Genomic DNA, 25626 nt, shown 5'->3' on the forward strand with positions numbered 1-25626 from the left:
AAAAGAAGGATGCACTCTGGGTGGGCGAGGGGCCGGCGGAGAGAGAACCTGTTCTGGAACTTTGCTTGGCACCTGCCTATGCTTTGCAGAACTGCAGGCTCCTAGGGCTTCCAAGAGGCCAATCAGAAGGCAGGAGGCTGCTGATACGTCTACCTGTATGGCTATGTGCCACGGGTACCAATCCTGTACGGCCACGTGGGGCTGGCTGCAGGATGGTTAATTAGACCCAGAGAAGTGGCATATCCAAGGAGACAACTCCCCCTGCCCTGCCTGGTCCACCGGCTTTGGTGAGATGATCAAATCAAATTGTAATGATGAAGGCGAAGCTTAACTGGAGGTTAAGGCCCCTGTCTGCCACCGTGCTTTGCAAGCATCAGCCCATTAGAGGAGCCCCATCACTTTGACATTAGTGTAAAGTACGACTTTCCCTACAATCATTATCACAGACTCTATGTTCTTATAAAACTGAAGAGCACGATATTTTATATGGTAAACTAAGCTCATCGTAACAGGACCACGTGGACTGATTAGGGGTCATATCACCACCCTTGAAACATTCATATTTCATGGAACAGTTTGGACCCCTTCAAAATAGTGTTTCAGGTGGTTCCATTACAAGAAAAGTAAGAGAATGCACATTTATTAGTAGTTTTATAACAGCAAATTACTATTCAACGGCACTTTTTTCCCTGAAAAAACAGTCAGTCCCCCTCCCTGCCCCACGGACATTCACTAAAAGGCCCATCTTGGGGGCCGGGGCAGGAGGCCAGAGTTGGGTCGTGCCACATTGCCTGTGGTTGTGAATAGTCAGCAAGCCCTGTCCTTCCTTAAGAAGATTTCCACTGAACACACAGGCAGCTTCTTTACTTTCTACCTTCAGACGTAGTAAGAGAGCAAAGCTCTTCGTCTCCCGAACTGTGACTGTAGCTCCACTTACCTGATTTTCCCGTGTCTTAAGTGGTTCCTCAAAGACCATTTGTGATATAAGGATTAAGATAGTCTGTCCTCTAAAGAAACCGAGCTCTGCTCCAATGCTGAGATGAGTAAACACAGTCTTCACCAGCTACAGAATCCTTCGTACTGATACAGGATGTGAGGGCAAATTTGTTACCCTCATCTGTTTCCTCTTTGTTACTCATCCCTATTAGCAACATCTGATATAAAAATTCAAACTTCCAAAGAACATAAATGTTTTTAGCTTCAAAGAATTTAGAACAGTTTCACTGTGGGTAATCATATTTTTAATATGCTCAGTTTCACACTAAGTTGATTTATTAGAGTAATTTTGACTTTAGTAGGATTTGGCGGAGGGAGGTTATGGAGAACTGACCTTTCAAAGGATGAACACAGTTTTGTGACTAAGAACGGATTTCACACGGAATTAGTGACTGCTTTTTGAATGTCTGTCTTGACTGTTCAATTGTGATCTCCGCGGGGGCAGGTACCTGGCTTAGCAAGGCATTAATCACATCGCAGGTATTCAGTGCATGTTTCTTGAATGAAAAATGTTATTTCTAAGACAGATTGTTAAAAAGTAATGGGTAAGAAGATGGTTAATCTCTGCCAGTTTCATAAAGGATGTATCTTTCTGTCCAAAGAGCTGCTGCTTTGTAAATTACACTAAGGGAATTCTGCTTCTTTTGGCTCTGGTTCCATCAAGACATGAAAGGTGATTATTTCAGAATTCTGTCAGTGTTCTGTCAAGCCCAAAAGATTCTCAAAGTGATTTTCCGGGAGAATACCCTACTGGCGAAGTAGGTCGAATCCATCTGGTGTCTTTTAAAATATTCCAGGTCACCCATTGTCCTCTCATGAGGCCATGAACTCGTTCCACCCACATGTTCTTAGAAGGCAACCCATCACCTGTGCTGTGCACCTGCCCTGGCCCTGAATCAGGGTATGCCTGCAAGCCATAGAGCTGGAACCCATTTCTTAGCCTCTGGCTGGGCAGGAGTCTGCTGATGGGTGATACACTCCCACCTGACCATCTACACCTGTGTCGGGGACACTGCAGCAACTAAGCAGAGGGTTGGTTGATGGGGTTTTTAGAACTTACCACAATATGACATTTCTCTTTTGACTGAATTCACCACGATCTTTTTAAAGCAAAAATATATTTAACCTTCTTAGCATGAGACTGTAGGGCTATAATTTTAATCTTTCCTTGATCTTCTTCCTTCCTAATCTTTTCCCTACAAAAAAACCCATCTTGGAAACTCAAAAATGAATATCAGCATTTCTACTCACCATTGGGCTTAAGTTATATTGGCGGTTGAGGGTCCAGAGGACCAGGTCGTACACCCCTAAGTCTCTCCTTTTGCTTCCAACACCTGGTCTAGGAAAAACAAGTTCTGAATCTCTCTGTGCCTGGAAGTCTTCCTTCATAGAGTGGAAGAAAAATGCGTGGTCTCTCCTGAGGTGAATGAGATCGTAGGTACCAAAGTGCTTTGAGCAACTCAAAGGGAAGGTGTGTAACCCAAAGCTTTATTACCTAATAGACTGAGACCCGGTCAGAAAGGTCCGTAGGCTCACAATCATTCTGCTGCTTTGAACACTACAAGGACTGGAGAGCTTTCTCTTTCATCTTCCCCACCCTCGTGGGAAGAATCCTTTTGCAAGGGTACATCAGTTATGAAGAACATAGTGTCATGAGATACAAAAACTGTCACGGAATGACAGTCAAACAGGGCTGCACTTTACCTGCAGACAAGCCAGCCAGTTACCGCTCGGGGAGCTGGCACACAACAGAGTAGACCTAACCACCAAATGCGGGTACAGAACTCAGAATAAAATTCCATCCCTTGGGGCATATTCCATGGGCTTTTTCTGCTCCTGCTTCCTCTGGTGTCTGGCCTTCTGGTAGAAGATGATGACGACCACGGTGACTACGTTTAGAAGAATGACGAGCAGGGAGAGCCAGAACGAGTATCCGTAACTGTGGGACGCTCCTCCGTGAGTGGCTGTCGGATAAAGTGGGTAGAGCCTCTGGGCCAGCTCTTCTGAGAGGTGATTGGACTGTGTGTTCCCCACAAAGAGCACCATGGTTATGAATATGAAGGATGCTGAAAGGAAGAAATAGTTTCATAGGTAACACGGTGATACATTTTTTAATGTCACTGTTTTCCTTTACCACACGTACTCTATGGGTACTCACTGAATATCTACACTGGGATTTACTCTCTTTTAAGCATTAGGGAGAATGTAAAAGGAATGAAAGACGCGAGCTAGATTCTAGGCTCCAAATGCTAAAGCTGGTGCAGGGCAGTTGCGGACAGGGACAAGCATTCAGCTCAAGTCCTTCCAGAAGGAGCTGCTCTGCCCACTTCCCTGGGCAATAGCAGGTGTGCTGAATGAGTGAGGAATAAATGCTTGAACACGGGGGTCAACGGGGAAACTATCTAGAGAGGCCAGCGGGATGGGAAGGCCGAGGGAGGACAGATAGAAAAGGCAGCCCCAACAGAGACTCGTGGTGGATGATGAACTCAGAGCATTCGGGTCTGTGAGGCACAAGCTCATCTGACGGGGAGGGGTCCTGAGGGTCCTGAGTACTGGATACAGAGGATGGGCCCACCTGGAGAGCCCTGAATGCCGGCTCGGGAGCTGGGATTTCATTCTACACACAACGGAGTACAGCATTTAACCAGGAAGGACCTCTTTACTAAACTCATTTTAGAAGAGCCTTTTAAATTGTTTACCTTCCCTTTTTTATTCTTCACGAGGTCCTTCACTAGAGAGCATTCCTCCATTTTGACTTTGGAAAGCTCCTTTGGCCTCGTTACGGAGCGCAGCTCTGGAGTCAGAGAGAGCAGGGCTCAAGGGCTCCGGCTACTGGTTCTGGGAGACGAGCTTAGCTTCCCCGAGCCTCAGCCCTCATCTTCCCAAGAGCGCGAGCTAGAGACACAAAGTAGATTCGTGGCCGCTTAGGACTGGGGATGGGCTGGGGGGGGGGGTGGAGTTTCCTTCTGAGACCATGAAAATATTCTAGAATCAACTGTGGTGATGGTTGCACAGATCTGTGAACACACTAAAACCACTGAATGGCACAGGTTAAATGGGTGAACTATATGGTATGTGAGTCATATCTCAATATAGCTGTTTAAAAAGGCGGGAGGAGGAAGGTCAGGACGCAGACATTCCAGACTCGTGATGCCGCCGGCGCCGGCGGGTGGAGCGGGGCCTGAGCGCACCGGGTGGCTGTCCGGGAATCCCCAGGACGGAGGTCCTCTGGGACCCAGGCTGCGTGACTCGTCATCTGCTGACATTTACCCAGAACTAGAAGGACATTTTGGCATCAAACTTGTCCTGATCGTAACCCACACCCAGGGAACGGCCCTCCAGAGGCCCTAATGAGAGGGCTTCTGCGTGAGGAGTTCTCACTCTCCGTGATGACGGTCTTTCATCCTCAACCTAATGGTTTTATTTGTTAATCATAAAAGGAGTGGGTACATACAAACCCCCTGCTCTCTGCGCTATGCGTCTCACGCCCCTTAATTATCCTTCACTGTGCTCTTGGGAGGTTTCTAATGAAAGCTTAGTCATAAAGGGGTAGGATGGAAATGGGTTAAATGCTTTTTCCTGAAGTGGATGCTTTGATTTGAATTGGGAGAGGCCGTCAGGGACACGGATGCTGACCTGAGCCCCCTGAAAAAGGGCACGCCTCTCACAGCCTGTCGTCCGGCTCCTGGGACGGAAGATCTACTGGGCCTGGAGGGAGCCCCTGGTAGAAGGAGGAGCCCCTGAAGGCTCGGGACACTGGCTTCCCTCCCCAGCCTGTCCCCATCGGGCCGTGTGAGCTGCCGGGTTACGCTCACTCTCGGTTCCTGGGCTGAGGATCAAATGTGTTGGGACACACCGTCTGCAAGGTTCTCTCCGGCTCCATCATCTCTCAGACTACAGTTCTATCCCCTGGGGTCAGGGTTGGGCCACGCCAGGCTGGGGTCAGAGGGCACAGGGGCCCGGGAGGTGATGCTGGTATTTTTCTCCTCAAAGCAGAATCCCAGGGCTCCCCTGGTGGCGCAGTGGTTAAGAATCCACCTGCCAACGCAGGGGACACGGGTTCAAGCCCTGGTCCAGGAAGATACCACATGCTGCGGAGCAACTAAGCCCGCGTGCCACAACTACTGAAGCCCGTGCTCCTAGAGCCCACGTGCCACAACTACTGAGCCCACGCGCCACAACTACTGAAGCCCGTGTGCCTAGAGCCCTTGCTCTGCAACAAGAGGAGCCACCGCAATGAGAAGCCCGTGCACCACAACTACTGAGCCTGCGCTCTAGAGCTTATGAGCCACAACTACTGAGCACGCGAGCCACAACTACTGAAGCCCACTCGCCTAGAGCCCGTGCTCCACAAGAGAAGCCACCGCAATGAGAAGCCTGTGTACCTCAATGAAGAGTAGCCCCCGCTTGCTGCAACTAGAGAAAACCCGCACGCAGCAACAAAGACCCAACACAGCCAAAAATAAATAAATACATTTTTTAAAAAAGCAGAACCCCCTCCTGATCCTTCAGAAACAAACTAGCGAACCACTCCCTCTTCTTCCTTGCAGCCAAAGAGAGGGTGTCCAAGCCCAGCCTGGAGAGGGGTGTGTGGCCCTTCCCTCTGCCTCCAGGACCCCTGAGGGCAGCCTGACCCCTGCCCTCTCCCCACGGTGACCCAAGGCAAGGACACAGTGATGGCATCTCTGTGGCCAAAACCCTCTGCAGGCTAAGCCTCCCATGAACTGAGTTTTCACTAAGTTCTCCGACCAAATTCGGGGCCCAAGTCTGCCCTATCAAAGCTGGAGGCTGTGAGGGCCTTCAGAGGCAAAGCCAAACGCTGAACAGAGAGGCAAAGTCAAAGTCTCCGAATGTGTTTCTGCCCAGCTCACAGCCTCTCTGTGTGTCAGAACTTGCTCCAAGCCTGGGAGGGAACGTGGCGGGAGTTTGCTGCCTGGCAAACAATTTTTTGTTGTTAGAAGCAGGTGGGGACCAGGGTGAGGGAGGCTGCAGGCCCTGTTTTCCATGTTTTCCTCCACAAACGTGCCCTGTGCAAAGCCAGCTTAGACTCGACCATGGAGAAAGAGGCTGAAAGCCTGGGGCTCCCTCCTGCCGAGATGGAGGGATGCGCTCCGAGCCCTGCAGATGTAGACCGAGGAACGGGGGCCGGCTTTGTCCCGCTGGGCCCACATCGGGCCTTCCCATCTGGTCCGAGAGCCCGATGTTCCTCTCGGATCCATCCTCCCCAGCTCCCAGGTGGTCAGTCCTCTGCCAAGGGGCTCAGTCAGTGAATTCAACCCTGCCGGCCATGGAGCTTGCTCCAGAAATGGAGAAGGGCAATTCCAGTGAGAGTCAGATTTGGGGGGAAAAGTCATCTTTTCTCCTGGGGTTGCTGCATTGGTGATGGGCCAAGAAGGGCTGGCAGCCCTCTTGCCTTTAAGAGGACCAGCCCAGCTGCTTAATGATAGAGGGAACACTGGAGGAAAACAGAGTTCTGACGGTGCTGGCTGAGACCCTGGATCCAGCTGTACCTGAAGCCACAGTGTCCCTTAGCTTCTTAATCATATGAGCAAAAATTAAAATAATCTATTTTTTACCCTGGCAATGAGTGCCAATGAGTCTTGCCTTTGCTTTGGTTGACGGAGGTGAACTACCGTCCTAGAAACAGCTTGGGGCAAGGAACCCGGGCATCTGGATGAGGATCTCTGAGTTTGGAACCAATTCCCCCAGCTCCACTGGGAGCCAGGAAGCAGGAATACTCATTCCGCAGGACTGCTGTGCCTGGCCCACAGCAGATGCCCTTTAAATTGGGGCATTTGTTTGTTTTTACCACCGGGTAATAAAAGCACAGAAAGAAAGGAAAGGGCTAGTCGTGTGTGGGTGTGGCTACACCAGCCTGACACCAAACGCTCAGAGCTGAGGGGTGAGTGTGCGACGTGGCCATGGTGCAGGCTTGCCCAGGGCTGCCCAAGTTTCCACCATTGTGGTGCACGATAGTTGTGAACTGCGCTTGCTTGATCAGTGAGTTGCATGGCTCTCCCTTGTATCCATGCTGGGCTGGGACTGGCTCACACATCTCCTCAACCATTAGCTTGAAAAAGGCCGCAGTGGAAGTGTTTACACACTCGCACCAGCCAGGGCTGCAGCCAGGGCTTCCCTCCCCCGAGAGCCGGGTGTTCGTTCTCAGCACCGCACCGCTGGGAGCCACAGCACAGGGGCCCCTCCTGCCACCTGCACCGGCCAGTGTGAGGATGGCCTCTCAGCAGGGGGACGGGAGAGAGCTGCTGCCCAGAGCCCCTCCTCTGAGGCTTCCTTACAGCCTAATATCCAGGGCACCTTTCTTTGTCCCTGAACATTCCTGGTCTGTGTTTAAAATGCACCACCGGGCTTCCTTGGTGGTGCAGTGGTTAAGAATCCGCCACTGCAGGGGACACGGGTTTGAGCCCTGGTCCAGGAAGATCCCACATGCTGTGGAGCAACTAGGCCCGTGAGCCACAATTACTGAGCCCGCACGCCTAGAGCCTGTGCTCCGCAACAAGAGAAGCCACTGCAATGAGAGGCCCACGCACCACAATCAAGAGTAGCCCCTGCTCGCCGCAACTAGAGAAAGTCTGTGCGCAGCAACGAACACCCAACGCAGCCAAAAATAAAATTTTAAAAAAAATTTATAAAAATAAATAAAGTAACTTATTAAAAAAAAAAAATGCACCACCTGTGGCTTACACGCGACCACCTCCAGAGCCGCCCGGTTAGTAGGATGGGCTGCTTCTGATCCGATCTCGAGATCAGGTTCTCATGGTGGAGGGAGGGAAAGAGCAGGAGAAACCCGGCTGCCCGGCAGGGGCAACGAGGCTCCCACGTGACCGCGTCCCTGGGCAGACACAGTGGCCACAGAGTCCAGAGACCCAGAGAAAGTCCAAAACACTGTGACTCAAGCTGGGCCCCACTTCCCATCCTCCACCCCAATACCTTTCCCAGCAAACAAGTCACGCAACCTAGCAGCACCGCCCAGCAACATCCGGGACTCACAGGTTGCCCACAAGAAGGGCGTTGGCCCCAGATTCTCCAAAAGGGCATTCTTGGTGGCGCTCGGTGCCACGCTCAGGTTTAGATTTTAAGCCAAGTTGACTGCTGCTCTGTGGGGGCAAGAAGGAGACTAAATAACACACATGCATGTGTGTGCACGTGTGTGCACGTGTGTGCACGTGTTGACTTCCACACATCACGTGGAGCCTCATTTGGAGTCAAGCACACCGCAGGAGCCCAGTGAATGTTTTGTGGTTGCGTGTGTTTTTCGTTCAACTCCTTACACCAGATACTCCAAAGCAAAGACTGGGTATGTCATATATTTTAACACCTAACACGCCTTCCTCACCTCACTCTGGTCTCTTACCTGGGCACCTAAAACAGAATTTTATTTCCAAAGATACTGAATAAATGCTGTAAGTTTACAAAAACAAACCTCAGCCCCCAGCACGCAACTCAGCACACAGGAGGCCCCTCTTAATGCCCATGGCTCGACCGTGACCGTGTGTGTCCACGTGTGTGAGAGGGAAGCAGGGGGACGGAGGCAGAGAGCACGTCGTCTCGGCCGATACTCACCGCTGAGTCCGCTCCAGGTGTACACCCCCATCGGTCCCAAGAACGTCTGATAGGGGTTGCTGACGGTGTTGTAGAAGGTGAACCCAGAGCTCAACAGTGAAGTCAACAAACTGAGGACCAGGAACAGGATGACCACCAAGTGCAGAGTCTTTGGGGAAGAATTGTTCAATGTCCCTAAAACTAAAGCAATGTTTGGTAAGCACGTGGCACCAAATGCAAAGACCAACTCTGGACCGGAGGGCAGGTCCACCCTCACGCACCCCATTCTACCTCCTTCCCCATTCTACCCGCTTAGGCACTGGGGTTAGAAACTGTCAGTCTTTTCATAAAATTTGCATACTTCTTAAGTGTAGGGGAGCTCCAGACGTGGATATGCACTTGTGTAACATGAAACGCAGGTGCCCTGGGCCGTTTGCCATCAGTTCCTGCTTTTGCCGTTCTCCTCTTTCTAACCACCAGCAGCCAGCCTCCCCAGGCATCTGTTTCCTCCGCTCTGTCCTTTGTTTACAAAATGAGCAGACACCAGAGATGCGCTCTCCCCACCCCCCCCCCATTTACCTGGAAACCCAGCCATGCGTTTATAAACATCTCCAAGAACAGCCAGTGTGTTTTAGGCCCTTAGGAGATTGCCAGCACATTCAATAAAGTGTTTACCAAGAGGTTCTGTGAAAGTCACAGCGACAGAAGGAAAAAAGTAAATTGGGAAAAAGATTTCAGAGTCCTTGGTAATGTACTAACACCATCATTGGGAATTACAAGGTGTTAGAACCATGATGGGGGTGGGAAAGAAAAAGTAAAAGCTTCCTTCTTTCCATTCCTGTTTTTCAGGTCCCCTGGGAGAGAGCAGGAGCCTCTCACATCTTCACCCCAGAGCAGCTTTAAAGAACAGAAACCAGAACGGCCATGGAAACCTTCTTGTTCCGCCATGGATGGCGCAGTTTCAAGAAAGGGGCCCTGGGAGCCAGAGGAGATCTGCAGCCTCCTCCTGAAACGTGTCCTGGCAGCGAGGAGCCCTCTCTTTGCAAGGTGGCCTTTTCCATCGCTGCGTCTCCTTAGTCATTTAAAGTTTTTTCATTCTGCGTCTCTACAGCATTTACCCTGCATCCTATGCTCCTTTTGGAGCGACGCAGAATCCACTCCCTCCTCTCCTGCTTGCAGCCTTTCCCAGTATTTGAAAAGGGATATAAACCCCAACGTGTTCTTCATAAGACGTGATTCCAAAGCTCCTGCCAGCCTGGTCCCGACTCCGCACACATTTAGTCTGACTTTACCTCCCTACCCATGCTGGCCAGATGGGCTCAACTCTCCCGATAAGATGTGACGATACTTGTGCGGGGTCCATCCTCTCTCCATCTCTGAATACCCACATGTTATTAGTTCAGACGTTTTTCTTTTTAAATCAGCGGTACTTTGCGAGGGAGGTAAATTTCCTGTCATCGGACAGAGGGTGGGCATGAAAGAGATTTGGCCAGCAAATCTGCCTTCACACATCTGGACGTTGGGGATCTGGTTGTAAACACCCTCGTGTGTGAGAGAATTCATCCTGATGGCCGCGTCACGTGGCCAAGCCCAGGGCTGGAAGTGTCTCCAGACAGAGCAGGGATAGAATGCCAGGAGCACAGGGCTGTCCGGCAGGCAGGAGGGTGTGGCCAGCAGACAAGAAAGGAGTCAGGAAAGACAAGGGGCGGGAGAAAAGAAATGTGGGTATGGCCTCCCGTGAGCACAGCTCCAGCCCTTCAAACCCCACGGGAGACCAGAGAGGACAGAAGAGGGAAATACCAGTTCAGCAACACAGAGGCCATGAGTTCACCACTCAGTGAGACGGGCCTCGGTGCAAAGTTCAGCGCACACACGTCCAGTCTGCTCGTCCCTAGCAGTGCCCAGCCCTTGTCACTGTTTCTGTTATTAACCCATGGGAAGGGCTAAGTTCTCAGCGCAGCCCCCTCTGTTATGCACTCCAGGTAAGAACTCTGAAAGGCATTGGTTAAACTGAGAATGCGGTCCTCTCTGCCACCCCCTGTTGCCTGCGTGGAGATGGGTGGGACCCGATGGGCCCCCTGCCCTCCGGGAAGCCGTCTGGGCTGGGACAGTTCCGAAGGCCCTGCCCTCAAGCCCGAGGCTCTAGCTCCTTTGCCTGGCTCACCCCGGAGATGCAGTGGTGAGGGCTTGGCATGGCTGTGATGTAGCACACACCTATTTTGCGGCTCGTGGAAGATGACACCAGAATAGGAGAAACAAGAAGCAGGACACACCTGTTCAGAGGTGCAGGGTCAAATGCTGCAGATGTTTCCAAACTTAGTCACCACCGGCAAGAACTGCTCCTGTTTGTACCACACTCCCACAGCCTCTGCCTGAGCATGAAGGAGGAAACTCCAGCATCGAATCAGAAGTTTGCTGGGAACTAAATGACCTCTGTCCTTAGCCAATAAGACAAAATTTGGGTACTTAACTAGAAAATAAAAATTTCAGCGTGGGAAAAACGTCCTGTGTCCAAGGCACCAAGTTGCCTTGGGGAAAGCTTTCTTATTAAAAGCTGTACATGGATGTTCACTTGCAAATGGTGAACATTCCACCTTTTCAGAGTATATTAGAAAGTGACAGTCAGGTTTGGCTTTCTTTTTGACTGTTGGTAAGATCTACTAGACATCAGTTCTCAAAAGGGAGTCCGTTTGGAGTCTACTGACTCACACTTTTCTATGAATTAAGGTGACAATTTATCTTAATTTTAACTGCCATATTTCCAAATTCTATTTCGGCCTTCTGAATTCCCTGCCACACAGGTATGACAGCTGTATCTCCCCTCCCCTTCCTGGCTCAGAACTCAGACAATGAAAGCTGGAAATTCAGTGAAAGTTGGCAAGAATGAAATCACAATCAACCCCCACAGCATCTGACAGCTGCTCTCTGCCCACAAAATTAGCAAATACATTCTGTTCTTTTTCCTTCCTTTGAGGGGTCAAGCATCGGAATCGAGAAAGCCACCTCACAATTGAAACTAATCGCTCGGATTCTGGCAGCCCCGGGGAAAGAGGCCACGGCTCCCGCAGCTGGGAGGCCGAAATGTACTGGGTGGTGGGCAGTGCTCACACGGGGGGTCATCCGGACATCCGGGCTTCCTGTGCATGGACATTGATACTCAAGCCCCACTGGCCATCTGGCCCTTCTAGCTCTGCTTTTCAGGAAGTCCTCGGAAATTGAGGGAGAGCCGGTGGCTTTTTTGTGCGGAGGAATGGCCTCCAGCCCCTCCTCAAGCACCTGGTCACCAGGGGGCCTGACCCAGTGGAGCTTCCCAGTCCCTGGACCACAGTGTATCCCTGGAAGGGCTCATTAACTCCATGGATCCCAGAGTGTGGCCTAGGAGCTCTCCCAGGACATCCCAGCTGATGGCTTCAGCCTCTAGGAAATTGACGAGGGTTGTCTCGGAAAGAAGGATGGGGGAAAGCTTTTTCTGCCCCTTTATACTCCACCTCCCAGTGTGGTCATGTCTCTGGGGGCAAATTATATGTCGCTGCCACCCCGGGGGGAAAGTACGGGATGTGTATGGGAGGACACTTAGGAGTAGTAAGAAGGGGCTTTTTGTAAATTCTGGAGATATAAACCTCATTTCTTCAGTTCAGTCATTCTTGCAGTTAATTGATTTTGGCAGCCGACTCACTCTCCTCATTATTTTTAGCTTGAGCCAACAGTACAACTTTGAGTTCCCCCAGAACAAAAGGGGTAGGTAGTGAAAAGAGACTGGTGGGCAGGGGGAGGCACATTTGGGGTGAAACTCCCCCTTGTTCTCATGGTGACCTGCACTCACCTTTGTCCTACAAGTAGTGCGGGCTGATGGATTTAACTGATGGGGTCGGGGTCTTTCTCTAAAAAGACTAAGTGGTGAGTCCACCCAGCTCTGTGCAGTTCCGCTTGGGATCCAAGCCCCTCGCTCACATAGTAGCTGCTCAGGAAGGTTTTTTTGAACCAAAATTAAATATCCAGAGTCTTTGGAGTAGCAAGGCAACGTGCTCACTGGTGGACACCTGGCACTTCTCATCTGGGTGTTGGACAAGCTGGGATGCCTCTGGATGAGGCTAGTAGAGCTCCTGGTGAGCCTGAGCTGCCCGAACAATCTAGCTACACCACGGAGAGTTTCCTCCCCAGGTTGGACTGATTCTTTTCCTCACCAATTGGCGTATTGTAGGCTGAATTATTTTGGCAAGTTGAACTCAGCCATCATCACTTCATTTCAAAATCTACAGCCCCAAATCGGCACCATGTGATAAATCCTATGTAGAAATATAGCAGAGCTTTGCAACATTCATAACTCTTTGGAGATTTCAGTGTGACCTCATCCTAGCTAAGAAACTGACATGGTTAACTTCTCATATGAAAAGGCAATCCACCACGGCAGGGCAGGAAAGTGGCATTTATACGATGATTTTGTTGTACTGCCAATGGTTGGTTTCTGATTGGAAATAAGCCCGTGGGGTCCTAAAGAACCTGTCTCACTGCGCGTTTGCAGTTCTGCTCCCGGGGGACCATGTCCACACACCTGCACCAGCTGAACCACCATCTACATTCGGGTTACGTGACTTTTCCCTCTCCAAGAGGACTGTTTGCAAGTGTTCCCAGTTCAACGACCGCTAAAACCATCAACACTGAAGACCCCTGGGCTCTGAGGTGTCCCTAGACGATTTTAACGCCCTGAAATTGTGCAGCATCTCAGTGCCTGGGAGGTCGTTTATCTTCTACAGCCCCTGGGGTGACTGGATACAGTGACTTGAAGTTGGAATGTGGCTCTCTGGGGAAAAGAGTAAAAGTAGGAAAAAGAAAAAAGAGTAAAAATAGAGAGCCAGGCAAAGCAAATGCAAATATTTCACCTGCTCTGTGGGCCCACTGGGCTGCCCTGCCGCCTTCAGAGCTATCCTTGACCACAGCTGTCCCTGCCCTCCCAAAGCCACCGTGCTCACATCACTCCCATGGGGTTCTAGAACCAGGTGCTGACCCACCCGGGCCTCTTCGGCGCTTCTCTGGATGTAGGGAGTCAGGGATCTCATTGAAGCCAGTTATCTCAAATTGGAGCCTACTGGTTCCAAACAGACACTGCATGAAAATCAAAAAATTCACAGGCTGCTTTCTCGTATTTTAAAAATTTTACAAGTGTCTGGAAATTCAGGAAGTAGAACAAGTTTTGGTTTCGCAAATGCTATTCACAGAACTGAAAATGGGAGTGAATCTTTGAAAGTCTTCTTTTCTAGTCGCCGTAAAGAGAATATTCCTCATTTTCCTGAGGACCTGAGGCTGATACCAGAGGAGATGTGTAATACTGCTAAAATACTGGGGGAGACGTTGCTTTTGCTAAGGTCTAAAAGGCAAATTTGTAATTTGGAAATATAATTATGTTGCTCTGGATTTAAGGAAATCATTTCATTAATAAAGTCACAAATTAGAGCTAGAACTTGGAGCTAATGTCAAAAGCTAATGTCCCACCATTATGCAGGGCATGAGGGCTAAACACTACATTTGTATAAGGCAGAAAATGATGTACGTTTATAAGGAAAGAGGTAATGACTGCATAATACCTGATAAAGCCTGTGTAGTGAGCTACACGCAGCACCCTTTGAAACAAAGTCCGTTTAAGGTGGTAAACAAGTTACAAATTTGGTTTTAAATTTAGAAAACATAATGGTATATATTCAAACTTCAAACGCCAAACAAATAGCTAAATTCAACTTATCATTCTCAAGGAATTTTTGTTTTCCTCCCATTGAGAGTAGGACATTAGTGTGTATGAAATCAGAAAAAAATTTAGGAATTCCTGTAAAATATTCGATTAATAGACTTAATGGAAATTTAATATCAATTCCAACAGCAATGAGATATTGGAGGTAAGACTGCAAATTCAAATCAGTGAAAGAAATGAACTTGAGATATAAGGATAAGAAATTGTCCATATTTTCCACTTTATTTTTTCCTTGTGTAGATGCCAGTAATGAAGTTCTGGACAGAGGTTCTTGCTCCAACTAAAAATCCATAGTCAATACAGTTAAAAATGTTCTCCCTACTGGCTGTAGAATACCATGTTGGTGTTCCATATTTTTACTTAACTATTTACCTATCAATACACTCTGTAGTACTGTTTAAGCATAGCCTCTGCTAGAATGATTTAGACTGTTTTGCTAATAGACACAACCAGAACCGAGGAAGCTGAAATAATGATTCAGTGAACTTTCAAAATTAAAAATATGCGTTCGTATCTACAGCCCAGCTAAGTTCACAAGGAAATTACTTTTGAAGGGCTATTTGGCCCAAATACAGGATGGTATGAATCTTACCCAGTTAATTCAATCTCACTGTATCCATTCAAACAAGTTATGATTTACCTTCAAAATTTTTGTCTGATTCTGCAAGTCCATGATTCAATTCTTGAATACTCTTCCCACGAAAGAGTCCGTAGGTGATGATCACACTACCATTCGAAGAAGTGTCACTAATGACAAGTGTACTGCGGACCCATTCTTGAGTTGTAAGAACAGAACAAATTACGATGGAAGCCCCCAAGCTTGTGACAAAGCTGGATAAGAACATCAGACTTTTCGTTGCCGTAGGCATCTTCTCAGGAAAATAAGGATCCTAGGGTAAAAAAACAAAGATCTTTTTATAATATTTCTGGATCTTCTCATTTGGAGTCCAGTATTTAGAAATGGAGTCTAACACTTGCTTGTGAGATATAAAACGTTGCTCTCCATGAGGAAGGGTCATATTAATGAACATTGGACTATGAACACGGTCATAAAGATTTACAGTAGCTGAACTTTGGTCTGGAGTAAGAGGTTGCTATGGTTACAACCAACCAGCAGGAACAAGGGGGTAGGCATGGTCTTTCCAAGACTTCCTCAATCACACAATTAATTTATAACTCTTTTTCAAGTGCCTTGGAAGAAAGTTCAGCCTACCACGTCAGGAGAGAACTAGAATTCCTAAATAATGAGGGAGCAAAGGATCCGCACCCCCCAAATGTTGCTGATTCTAGCAGCCGACAACACAGAGTCCCACCTACCAAGGTTAATGACTTGACCCTAACAAGTGTTCCAAAAGGAAACCCTAAGGAGATGAAGCCCTTGCTAAAGATACTGGAGAGTGAAAAGAGAAGAGTTGACACCTTATTTTTAGACCTTGATAAAGAAGTGCACCTTTCAAATTTCCTCTTTCAAATTGGATCACACCTGCACATTAATTTTTTTTAACATCTTTATTGGAGTATAATTGCTTTACAATGGTGTGTTAGTTTCTGCTTTATAACAAAAAAAATCAGTTATGCATATACATATGTTCCCATATCTCTTCCCTCTAGCATCTCCCTTCCTCCCACCCTCCCTATCCCACCCCTCTAGGTGGTCACAAAGCACAGAGCTGATCTCCCTGTGCTATGCGGTTGCTTCCCACTAGCTATCTATTTTACGTTTGGTAGTGTATATATGTCCATGCCACTCTCTCACTTTGTCAGAGCTTACCCTTCCCCCTCCCCATATCCTCAAGTCCATTCTCTAGTAGGTCTGTGTCTTTATTCCCGTCTTGCCACTGGGTTCTTCATGGCTTTTTTTTTTTCCTTAGATTCCATATATATGTGTTAGCATACTGTATTTGTTTTTCTCTTTCTGACTTACTTCACTCTGTATGACAGACTCTAACTCCATCCACCTCACTACAAATAACTCAATTTCGTTTCTTTTTATGGCTGAGTAATATTCCATTGTATATATGTGCCACATCTTCTTTATCCATTCATCTGATGATGGACAGTTAGGTTGCTTCCATGTCCTGGCTATTGTAAATAGAGCTGCAATGAACAATTTGGTACATGACTCTTTGTGAATTACGGTTTTCTCAGGGTATATGCCCAGTAGTGGGATTGCTGGGTCGTATGGTAGTTCTATTTTTAGTTTTTTAAGGAACTTCCATACTGTTCTCCATAGTGGCTGTATCAATTTACATTCCCACCAACAGACACCTGCACATTATTTAAATTATAACTTGAGAGGTTTCATCTCTCTTTCTCTTTAGTTCTCTGATGGAAGTGGTTCTGAACATTCCTGCTTTAAGTCTTCGTGACTCCATTCTCCCTGTTGAGTGGCGAATAGTTTGTAAATGATCATTTCTGGCCCTCAGAGAAAGTCCCCCATTTGGCAAGAAGATCATTTCTCGAGATAATAAATAGATATTCACAGCATATTATGTACACTTCTTTTTATTATATTCTTTATCTGGCTATAAAGTAATATTGTATATACACATTTTCATCCTGTACTTTTCTTGGATAGCACCTAACTTACTTGCGGAATGAGTTGATAATGTCTGTCTTTCCCACTAGAATAACTAGACTATGGACCAGGAGGTGGACATGTTTGTTTGGGTCACCACTAGACCCAGGGTCTGCCAAAGAGCCTGGCACAGCAGACACTCAGCAAATATTTGTTGAATGAGTTATCGGGGATATATGCACAAATACTCCACTATTGTGGACATTTATGTTGCTCCAAATTTTAAATTATGATTGAAAAAGAACAATGCATGAACATCCTTCTAGATAATCCTGCATCCGTATCTCTGAATATTTCCTTGCTTAGATTTCTAGATGGGAGTCAAAGCATGTGAACGTTTTCTGAAGCTGTTGCTATGCATTGCTAAGTTGCTCATCAGAAGAAGTTGTGCCAAGTTAACCACACACCCTTAACACAGTGAATGTGCATCTTTATCTTCACAGCGTTGCATATTATGGGGAAAACTAGTTTTTTCTACTTAAGTCTATTCATTTTAACTACATTTTTAGGGATAGGACAGAATTTCCGTAGTTATGTCCTTCTAGCCTTCTTCCAGTCTGAAAATAATTTTATATCATGATGCAAGCGTTATACATGCTCATTAGAAAAAATATCAAATGGAACTCACAGAAAAAAGGAAGAGAGCAAATATAATTTAAAAATTCATCCTAAAAGAAATAACTGTGTTCATATTTGGGCAATGACTTTTATACCCATATTCTTATGCCCATACACGTTTATATTAAAATCAAGTTCTACTCCGTGTTCTGTTTCGTAATCATCTGTTAAAAATCTCAACAGTTTGTCATAGGACTCCCTTTCATGCCAATACATCAGGTTTACCATTGCGTGAAGTAATCAGAATTTATTTATACATATCCTTCTTGGTGGCCATTTTAGTTTTAAGAGTTTTTTATATGGTACATTTTGCATGTAAGTCCTTTACTAGATATATGTTTTGCGACTATTTTCTCCCAGTCTCTGGCTTATCTTTTCATATTCTTTGTAGTATCTTTTGAAGAGAAAAATTTTCTAATTTGGATGAAGTCTAAGTACCAATTGTTTTCATTTTGTGGATTGTGCTTTAAATGTCATATTTAAGAAATCTTTGCCTAACCCAAGATTGCAAAGGTATTTTTCTCCTATGCTCTCTTCTAGAAGTTTTATAATTTTCATTCTTACATTTACGGTTATTTGCTTATTTTGAAGTTTTTTTCTTAAGATAGTATGAAGTAATGGCTGAGATTCATTCTTATACATGTGGGTATGCAATTGTTTAAGCTTGATTTCTTGAAAAGATTACCCTTTCCCTGATAGATTGTCTTGGCATGTGGCATCTTTGTTGAAAATCAGATGACCACACTGTGTGGGTCTCTTTCTGGGTTCTCTATTACAAAGTCTTTCTTCCCAGCTCTGTGTCAACTCCAGGAACTGTTTGTCACACTGCTTTCCAGTGGCTCTTTTCCTGTGACCTCAGATGGCTTCCTCTCACCCTTTTGGACCAAAAACCAACCAAAGATTTGAGGGATCTCCCTGCAGACCTCTAGAGCTTGCCTGGGCAGCTATCTCTCTCCAAGACTCTGCACCACCAATTTTAGCCACTTTTGCTTCCCCAAACTCTGATCTCTTTCTCTTTGACTCCAGATGATTACTGGCCCTTCCTGGTTTCTTCTCTTGCACCATTGCCTGTGAATTCCTCCTTGGAAACTCCCTGGTGCAGTGGTCAGTAAAACTTCATTTTTTTCTTTTCTTTCAGGAATTAAAGTCCTATTCTGCCTGATGTCCAGTGTCTAGAAACTCTTTTTTTATATATATATAATTTTCTGTTTTATTACTGGAGGACCAATCTTGTCCCTGTTCCTCCATCAGGGTCAGAAGAAGCAGTCAGCTTTTATTCTTGAATGACAGTGTGGCTGCTACATTTTCTTCCCCTCACAATTTTGTGCATGTTACTCTGTTGTCTTTTGACATTGAATGTTGCTGTGGAAGAGTCTGAGGTCGGCTTTATTTCTTCTCTCTGATTGTGACTTTCTTATTCTGATAGCATAGTTATAAAAGCCTTTATTCATGAAATGCAGTAGCTGACCTGAATACATTTTGTATAGATTGTTCTGTATCATTTTTTTTCTCATTCTTAGATTGTCTTTTCAATCTGTTCACTCAATTCATGGCAGATACATTTTTTCTGTATCATATTTCTGAATTGTGAGCCCCATTCGCTGAAATCTTACCTTGAGACACAGCAGTCATTCTTGGGTTGGGTTATCTTTGACCTCCACATCCACCATCTCTCTCTAATTGATTTGGTCTCCTTACCTTCTTCCTCTGCACTCACCATTACTTTCCTCTGTGGGGATAACTAGTCTTTCAGTCAAGTCTTTTTCTAGCTTATGTATTTAATCTGAAATTGTGTGCTTTGGAGTTTCAGCTCATCTCTATTGTTTTATTATCTCATTATTCATTTCTTATTTTAACAAATTCTTCTTATTATAAGTCTTTACATAGCATAATACATGCAGAGGAAACTTCATTGGATCGTGTTTTCCCAACCCCAGAGGGTTTACTCTGTCTTTCTTTCCTTTGGCTGTATGTTTACATAGTCCCCTTGGCATTTCTTTTTATCTTGCTTATGCTTAACCTGGGCAGTTCTGTCCAACCATTGCTTTGTTCTAATACATTGTGAGTGATTTCCGCTGATATTCTTCTTACATTATCTGGGCTCACTTTGTCTTATCTTCACCAAGCTTCAGTTTTTGGCTGGATGACTTTCTTTCACTTTTTCCCCCGAATGCATCCAGGAGGAAAGAGTGTACAGAGCTTTGACAAAATACCTAAATCAAGTTGACTTAAGCTCACATACGTTTCAGGTAAGGGAAGTCCCATGCATAACCTGGTACAGGGCCTCAAACGAGGTCACCTGTCTTGTTCTCTTTCCTGGTTATGTTTCTTTTGGATCTGCTCCTGAGTTCATGGACTTTCATCCTTGTCCAGAACTTGTATCCTCTCAGCTTTAAGTTATTGCAAAAAACAATTATATGCCTCTACCCCAGAAATCTCTTGGCATTTTATTAGCTCTAAAGCTGTCACACACATACCTCCTAGAGTTGGGGGGAGGTGGTCTTGCTTTTGATTCATTTGAGTTTGGGGAGGCAGAATCTGTGATCTTGCTTCAAGTCAAGAACCTTTTCCAACTAGGTTTGGGAATCTCAGAGGGCTTGACATTGGGGACCGTCTCCCCCTCTGTTAAGAGTGAAAGATGTCCGGGGACTCCTCCAGGGGCAGGGGCTGCATGAAGTATGGGCTGAGATAGACAGAGCTGGGTGTGGCTGACAATAGAAAAGTGATGTCAGAGCCTGTGGTATAGAGGCTGCTGCAGATAGAGCACAGTCCGGAACACGAAGACTTCATAGACTGGAGAATAAGACCAAAATCTGGGACGAAGGTCATGTCAGCTCCTGGGCAGTGGCCCTGGCTCCAGACTTCCCACAATTCCATCATTCCAGCTCCACTGGTGCCATTTTTGACAGATGTGAATTCCCACCTCTAATTCCTTAATATTTTTTCTATATTCATATTTTTACAAATTAATTGACTATGATACTATCTCCATTAGCCTACTTGTAATAAAATCTCAGATGATGTACCAATATGAAAATAAATACATGAAAATAAATATGCAACTCATATATGAAGTTTAAAAATGGCCGTTTTGTACTGTCTACCATATACAATCATCTCTTCCTTCCTCCACAATATATCGTTACTAAAGGATTCTTGCTTTGGAAAGTGCTAGTCTAGCTGATAAAGCACTGGGACAAGCTGTTAGCTTTCTTGTTTATTTCTACAATTTGAGGCTGCTGATTTCTTCTTTTGTTTGTCATGTGGGTTATTAAAGGTTAACATTTTTTTTTAAATCGCAAGTATACATCTTACAGCACCTAGAACTCTAAAGAATATAACAGGAGTTATTTTACTATTTTTAATTAATTCATGTACATTTTCACTTTTGTTATAAAATGTATGTAGACTGTGTGTACTTTGGGATCATTTTAATAGAGAAGCTGCCTAGACATACTCATAATTTTCCATTAAAGAGGCAATTTAAAATTCTTTTAATTATTAATCTTTAAATTTTTTATTAAAGTATAGTTGATTTACAATGTTGTGTTAATTTCTGCTGTACAGCAAAGTGACTCAGTTATACACATATATATTCTTTTTCATATTCTTTTCCATTATGGTTTATTACAGGATATTGAATATGGTTCCCCGTGCTATACAGTAGGACCTTGTTGTTTATCCATCCTATATATAATAGTTTACATCTGCTAATCCCAACTCCCACTCCATCCCTCCCCCACCCCCTCCCCATTGGCAACCACAAGTCTGTTCTCTATGTTTATGGGTCTGTTTCTGTGTTGTAGATAAGTTCATTGTGTAGTATTTTATAAATTTATTTATTTATTTATTTTTGGCTGTGTTGGGTCTTCGTTTCTGTGCGAGGGCTTTCTCTAGTTGCGGCAAGCGGGGGCCACTCTTCATCGCGGTGCGCGGGCCTCTCACTGTTGCGGCCTCTCTTGTTGCGGAGCACAGGCTCCAGACGCGCAGGCTCAGTAGTTGTGGCTCACGGGCCTAGCCGCTCCGCGGCATGTGGGATCTTCCCGGACCGGGGCACGAACCCGTGTTCCCTGCATTGGCAGGCGGATTCCTAACCACTGCGCCACCAGGGAAGCCCCATTGTGTAGTATTTTAGGTTCCATATGTAACTGATATCATATGGTATTTATCTTTCAAACAGGCAATCTTTTAATACATAAAAGCCTTTCTTAACATTGCAATACTTCCAGAAATTAAACATTTAAGAACTAAATTTCTATCCTGCTTTAATAGCTGATAAGAAATAGCTGTCTATCTCCTATTTACCAAGAGACTTTCCTTGGTATCTCAGTGCTGTATTATATTCTATTACCAACATTTTTCCTCAATTCCTGAAGCAAATCAAAAGTATACACAAGGCAAAACCTAGGTGGATACTAAATCATTCCACAAGTAATAATGTTCTGTGGATTACAGACACGAATTTCATGGTGGAAAATAAAGAAATTGTCATTTCATTCTGCCAGAAATCCATTGAAGGTCTTCAAGTTTCTCAAAGAAGTTGAGGAAAAAATACACTTTTGCCAAAGCATAAACATTTATGATTTTTTGAGTGGGGAATAGGAGGGAATTCTATGCACCCCTCGAAGCAGATCTTGGAAGGTGCTGAATTGTTTTATTATTTGGCCTTCCAGTGGTATTTACTCCAGTTTCTAGATGTCAGTTTACTTAAGGGATTGAATCTAACTTTCTTAATCATATAAGAAGAGAAGTAATTAATGCTATTTGTCATTACAGGTGGAATGGTAACTGCACTCATACTCACATAGTGAAAACTTATCTCCAAAGAATCACTCACACACACAGACACACACACACACACATATTGCTCATCTATTTTAAAAAAAACAACCTGGATCCAGTGACCAAGAATTCTATATTCACACATATACTCATATACTTGAAATGACATATGAATGACATATGAACAAGGATATTCCACATAGCTGTTTTTGTATTAGAAAATGACTGGGAATAACCTATGTGGCCTACAACAGAAGCAGAGTTAAATACATTCTGGTGCAACCACATATTGACTCCAGAGGCTGAAATGAACGAAGTAGGTCTATAAGTGCTAATATGGAAAAATACCCATACCTTGCAATTTAGTTAACAGAAAATTCATATATATACAGATGTTTGCAAATGCCTAATATTCCTCTGGAAGATTAGACAAGAAACTGGTAACTAACTTTGTCTCAAAAAAGGCGAACTGGTTGTCTGGGGAACAAGGAAGAAAGGAGACATGTTTTTCATTATTTCACTTTTTGAACCTTTTTCATTTTGAGCCATGTATATGTGTTTCCTATTTTTTTTTAAGTATAAAGGTAACTGCTATTTAAATAACATAACCACATAACTTTACTAAACTAATTACAATTCTAAACAGCACATAACATAAAACGAATTGCCACACACACACACACATACACACACACATATATATACACATATATATTAGTTCATTCATTCAAAAATCATTCACTCTGCACCATTTAAGGTGCTTGATAGGGGCTAAAGATGCAAAAATGACTTAGACCAAGCCTTGGGGGAAGGGATCCATATAGATAATTACAAAACAATGCAATAAATATTTAAAATAAACGTAGGAAACTCTGTGTTAGCCATGACAAAGTAAGGATATCAAACGTATCTTCTCGCCATATAAAAGTGTATAAAACTGGAAAAACACACATGGTAAAGTTTTTTCGTTTTTGTTTTGTTTTGTTTGTTTTGATCAATGGAAGGCTGTGATCCTTGAAAGAAAGGAAACATATGAGATGATTACAACATTAACCCCAGCATTCTGCCTGGGAAGTTTTCTAAACTGCAGCACAGAGAAGTAAAGCCCAAAGAGACAGCAGCTTTGTGTCTGAGTAGAGGAACAGAAATCAAAGTTTGTGGCTACTGGGGAGGCTGGAATGTGTGAGACGGGGTGCCAAAGCAGAATAAATCTGTGCAGAAAAGAAGTTCTAGAGGTCTGCGTAAGAATTCCTGAAGTCTTCCATGGAATACTAACTTGTACATTATCAGGATGAAACTTCAGTGAAGTCTGTCATAAAACTGGGGCTACTCTCACCTATAAGGATTTCTACAGACTTATTCTAACAAAAGATCAACCAATCTAAACTCTCAGGAATGTTGCATCCTGCAAACGATAAAAAAAAAAAAAAAAAAAAAAAAAATTAGACCTGCAAAGGAGCAGGAAAATAATCAGGACAAAAAAACTCAATAGATGCACATTCAAAGATGACATAGATGTTAAAATTAGCCAAGAACTTAGAAGTGCTATAATGAATATATTCAAGGATTTAATGGAAAAGCTGAATACAATAAACAAACATATGAAGAAACTTGGCAGAGAAATAAAAATTAGTTTTAAAACAACCAAATAAAAATTCTATGACCTAAAAATACAATATCTGAATGAAAATTTCACTGGGTGGACTTCAGAGAAGATTAAGCTCTGTAAAAGAAAAGATTAGCAAGCTTAAATATATAGCAATAAAAACTAGGCAAACTGAAATACAGAGGGAAAAAATGGCTTAAAAGTTTAAAGAGCTTCAGTGACTTATGGGACAATATTAGATATACCATGTACATATAAATGAAGTCCCAGAAATGAGGGCAGGCAGAAAACATTTTTGAAGAAATAATGGCTGAAAAATTCCCAAATTTGATGAAAACTATAAACTGATATTATAAACTATATTATATACTTTATGAGCCAAGAAGTACAACTAATCCCAAGTGTGATAGAGACAAAGAAAACTGCACTAAGACATATTTTACTCAAATTTTTAAAAAAACCAATGAGAAAATCTTTGAAGCAATGAGAGAAAAAAGATACATTACCTAAATTACTGATATAGGTAATAAAGCATGAACCTCAAAGAGGTTTTGCTGTGTGAAAGAAGCTAGAAATAAAAAAGTATATTCTGTACGATTCCATTTATACGAAGATCTAGATCAGGTTAAACTATCTATGGTAATAGACATCAGAACAGGTGCTGCCTTTAGCAGGAGTGGGAGATTTTCTGGGAAGAGGCATGAGAGAACTTTTTGGGGTGATGTAAATGTTCAATATCTTGATAGATGCATTAGTCTTTATTTATTAAACTGTACATTTAGGATCTCTATAATACATGATATATTATTCAACAATGAAAAGTACTCCAAGAAAAAAAGGGTAAAGGAAAATTCCAGCAAAGGGTCTGTCCTCATGATGTCACTGGTTAGTAAATGTTAATACTTGGGCATAACTTGGGAAAAGAGGAGGGAGAAGGATAGATGGGTAATGTAAAAATGGAAAGTTCTGGATCCACTAGAGTTACTCATTCTGGCACATTCTAGAGATTGGAATAGCCATCCATCCTGAGTTTTCTCTATGTGGGGACAGGTCCTGAAATCAGTCTTCCTGGGCTTCCCTGGTGGTGCAGTGGATAAGAATCTGCCTGCCAATGCAGGGGACACGGGTTCGATCCCTGGTCCGGGAAGATCCCACATGCCGCGGAGCAACGAAGCCCGTGCGCCACAACTACTGAGCCTGCGCTCTAGAGCCCGTGAGCCGCAACTACTGAAGCCCGCGCACCTAGAGCCCGTGCTCCGCAACAAGAGAAGCCACTGCAATGAGAAGCCCACGCACTGCAAGGAAGAGTAGCCCCCGCTCTCCGCAACTAGAGAAAGCCCGCGCGCAGCAATGAAGACCCAATGCAGCCAAAAATAAATAAGTAAATAAATAAATAAAAATTAAAGGAAAAAAAAATCAGTCTTCCTTCCTTGCCCTGCTCTGTAGCCAACAGTCACCAAGACCTTCTGATTTTATCTCCTAAATTTGAGCAATTTTATGTTAATGTTTCTGGACAATGTTTAAAAGCAAACTCTGATTTCTCTCTACATACCAATTTTGCCTTTTTTGCTTATTCTTCTAGAGACCATTTCTGTCCTCAGCATTTTAACTTTGATTGGCATCTGTTGAGCCCTTAAAGCATGATGGGCATTATCTGGGTTACTGCAGAGAAATCCAAAGGCCCGGTCCTCCAGTAAAATGGAAGACGGGACACATAACTACAGTTAACATTACCAGTCACAG

General features: G+C 44.5%; 1 protein-coding gene and 1 long non-coding RNA gene across 2 annotated transcripts; one reads left to right on the forward strand and one right to left on the reverse strand.

The window, feature by feature from the left end:
• Positions 1-624: 624 nt before the first annotated feature.
• Positions 625-15324, reverse strand: CLRN3 (clarin 3). Its single transcript, XM_082406686.1, has 3 exons — positions 14940-15324; positions 8578-8757; positions 625-3062 (listed from the first exon to the last, which is right to left on the reverse strand). Exons 1-3 carry the CDS (start codon positions 15166-15168, stop codon positions 2782-2784), a joined length of 690 nt encoding a protein of 229 aa, XP_082262812.1. The 5' UTR covers positions 15169-15324; the 3' UTR covers positions 625-2781.
• A 5906-nt stretch (positions 15325-21230) lies between these two features.
• Positions 21231-23726, forward strand: LOC309635438. Its single transcript, XR_014248833.1, has 2 exons — positions 21231-21305; positions 21610-23726. It is a non-coding gene; the product is annotated as an uncharacterized lncRNA (long non-coding RNA).
• Positions 23727-25626: the final 1900 nt, after the last annotated feature.

This window comes from Balaenoptera borealis (assembly GCF_965194805.1).
Source record: "Balaenoptera borealis genome assembly, chromosome: 10".
NCBI lineage: Eukaryota > Metazoa > Chordata > Mammalia > Artiodactyla > Balaenopteridae > Balaenoptera > Balaenoptera borealis.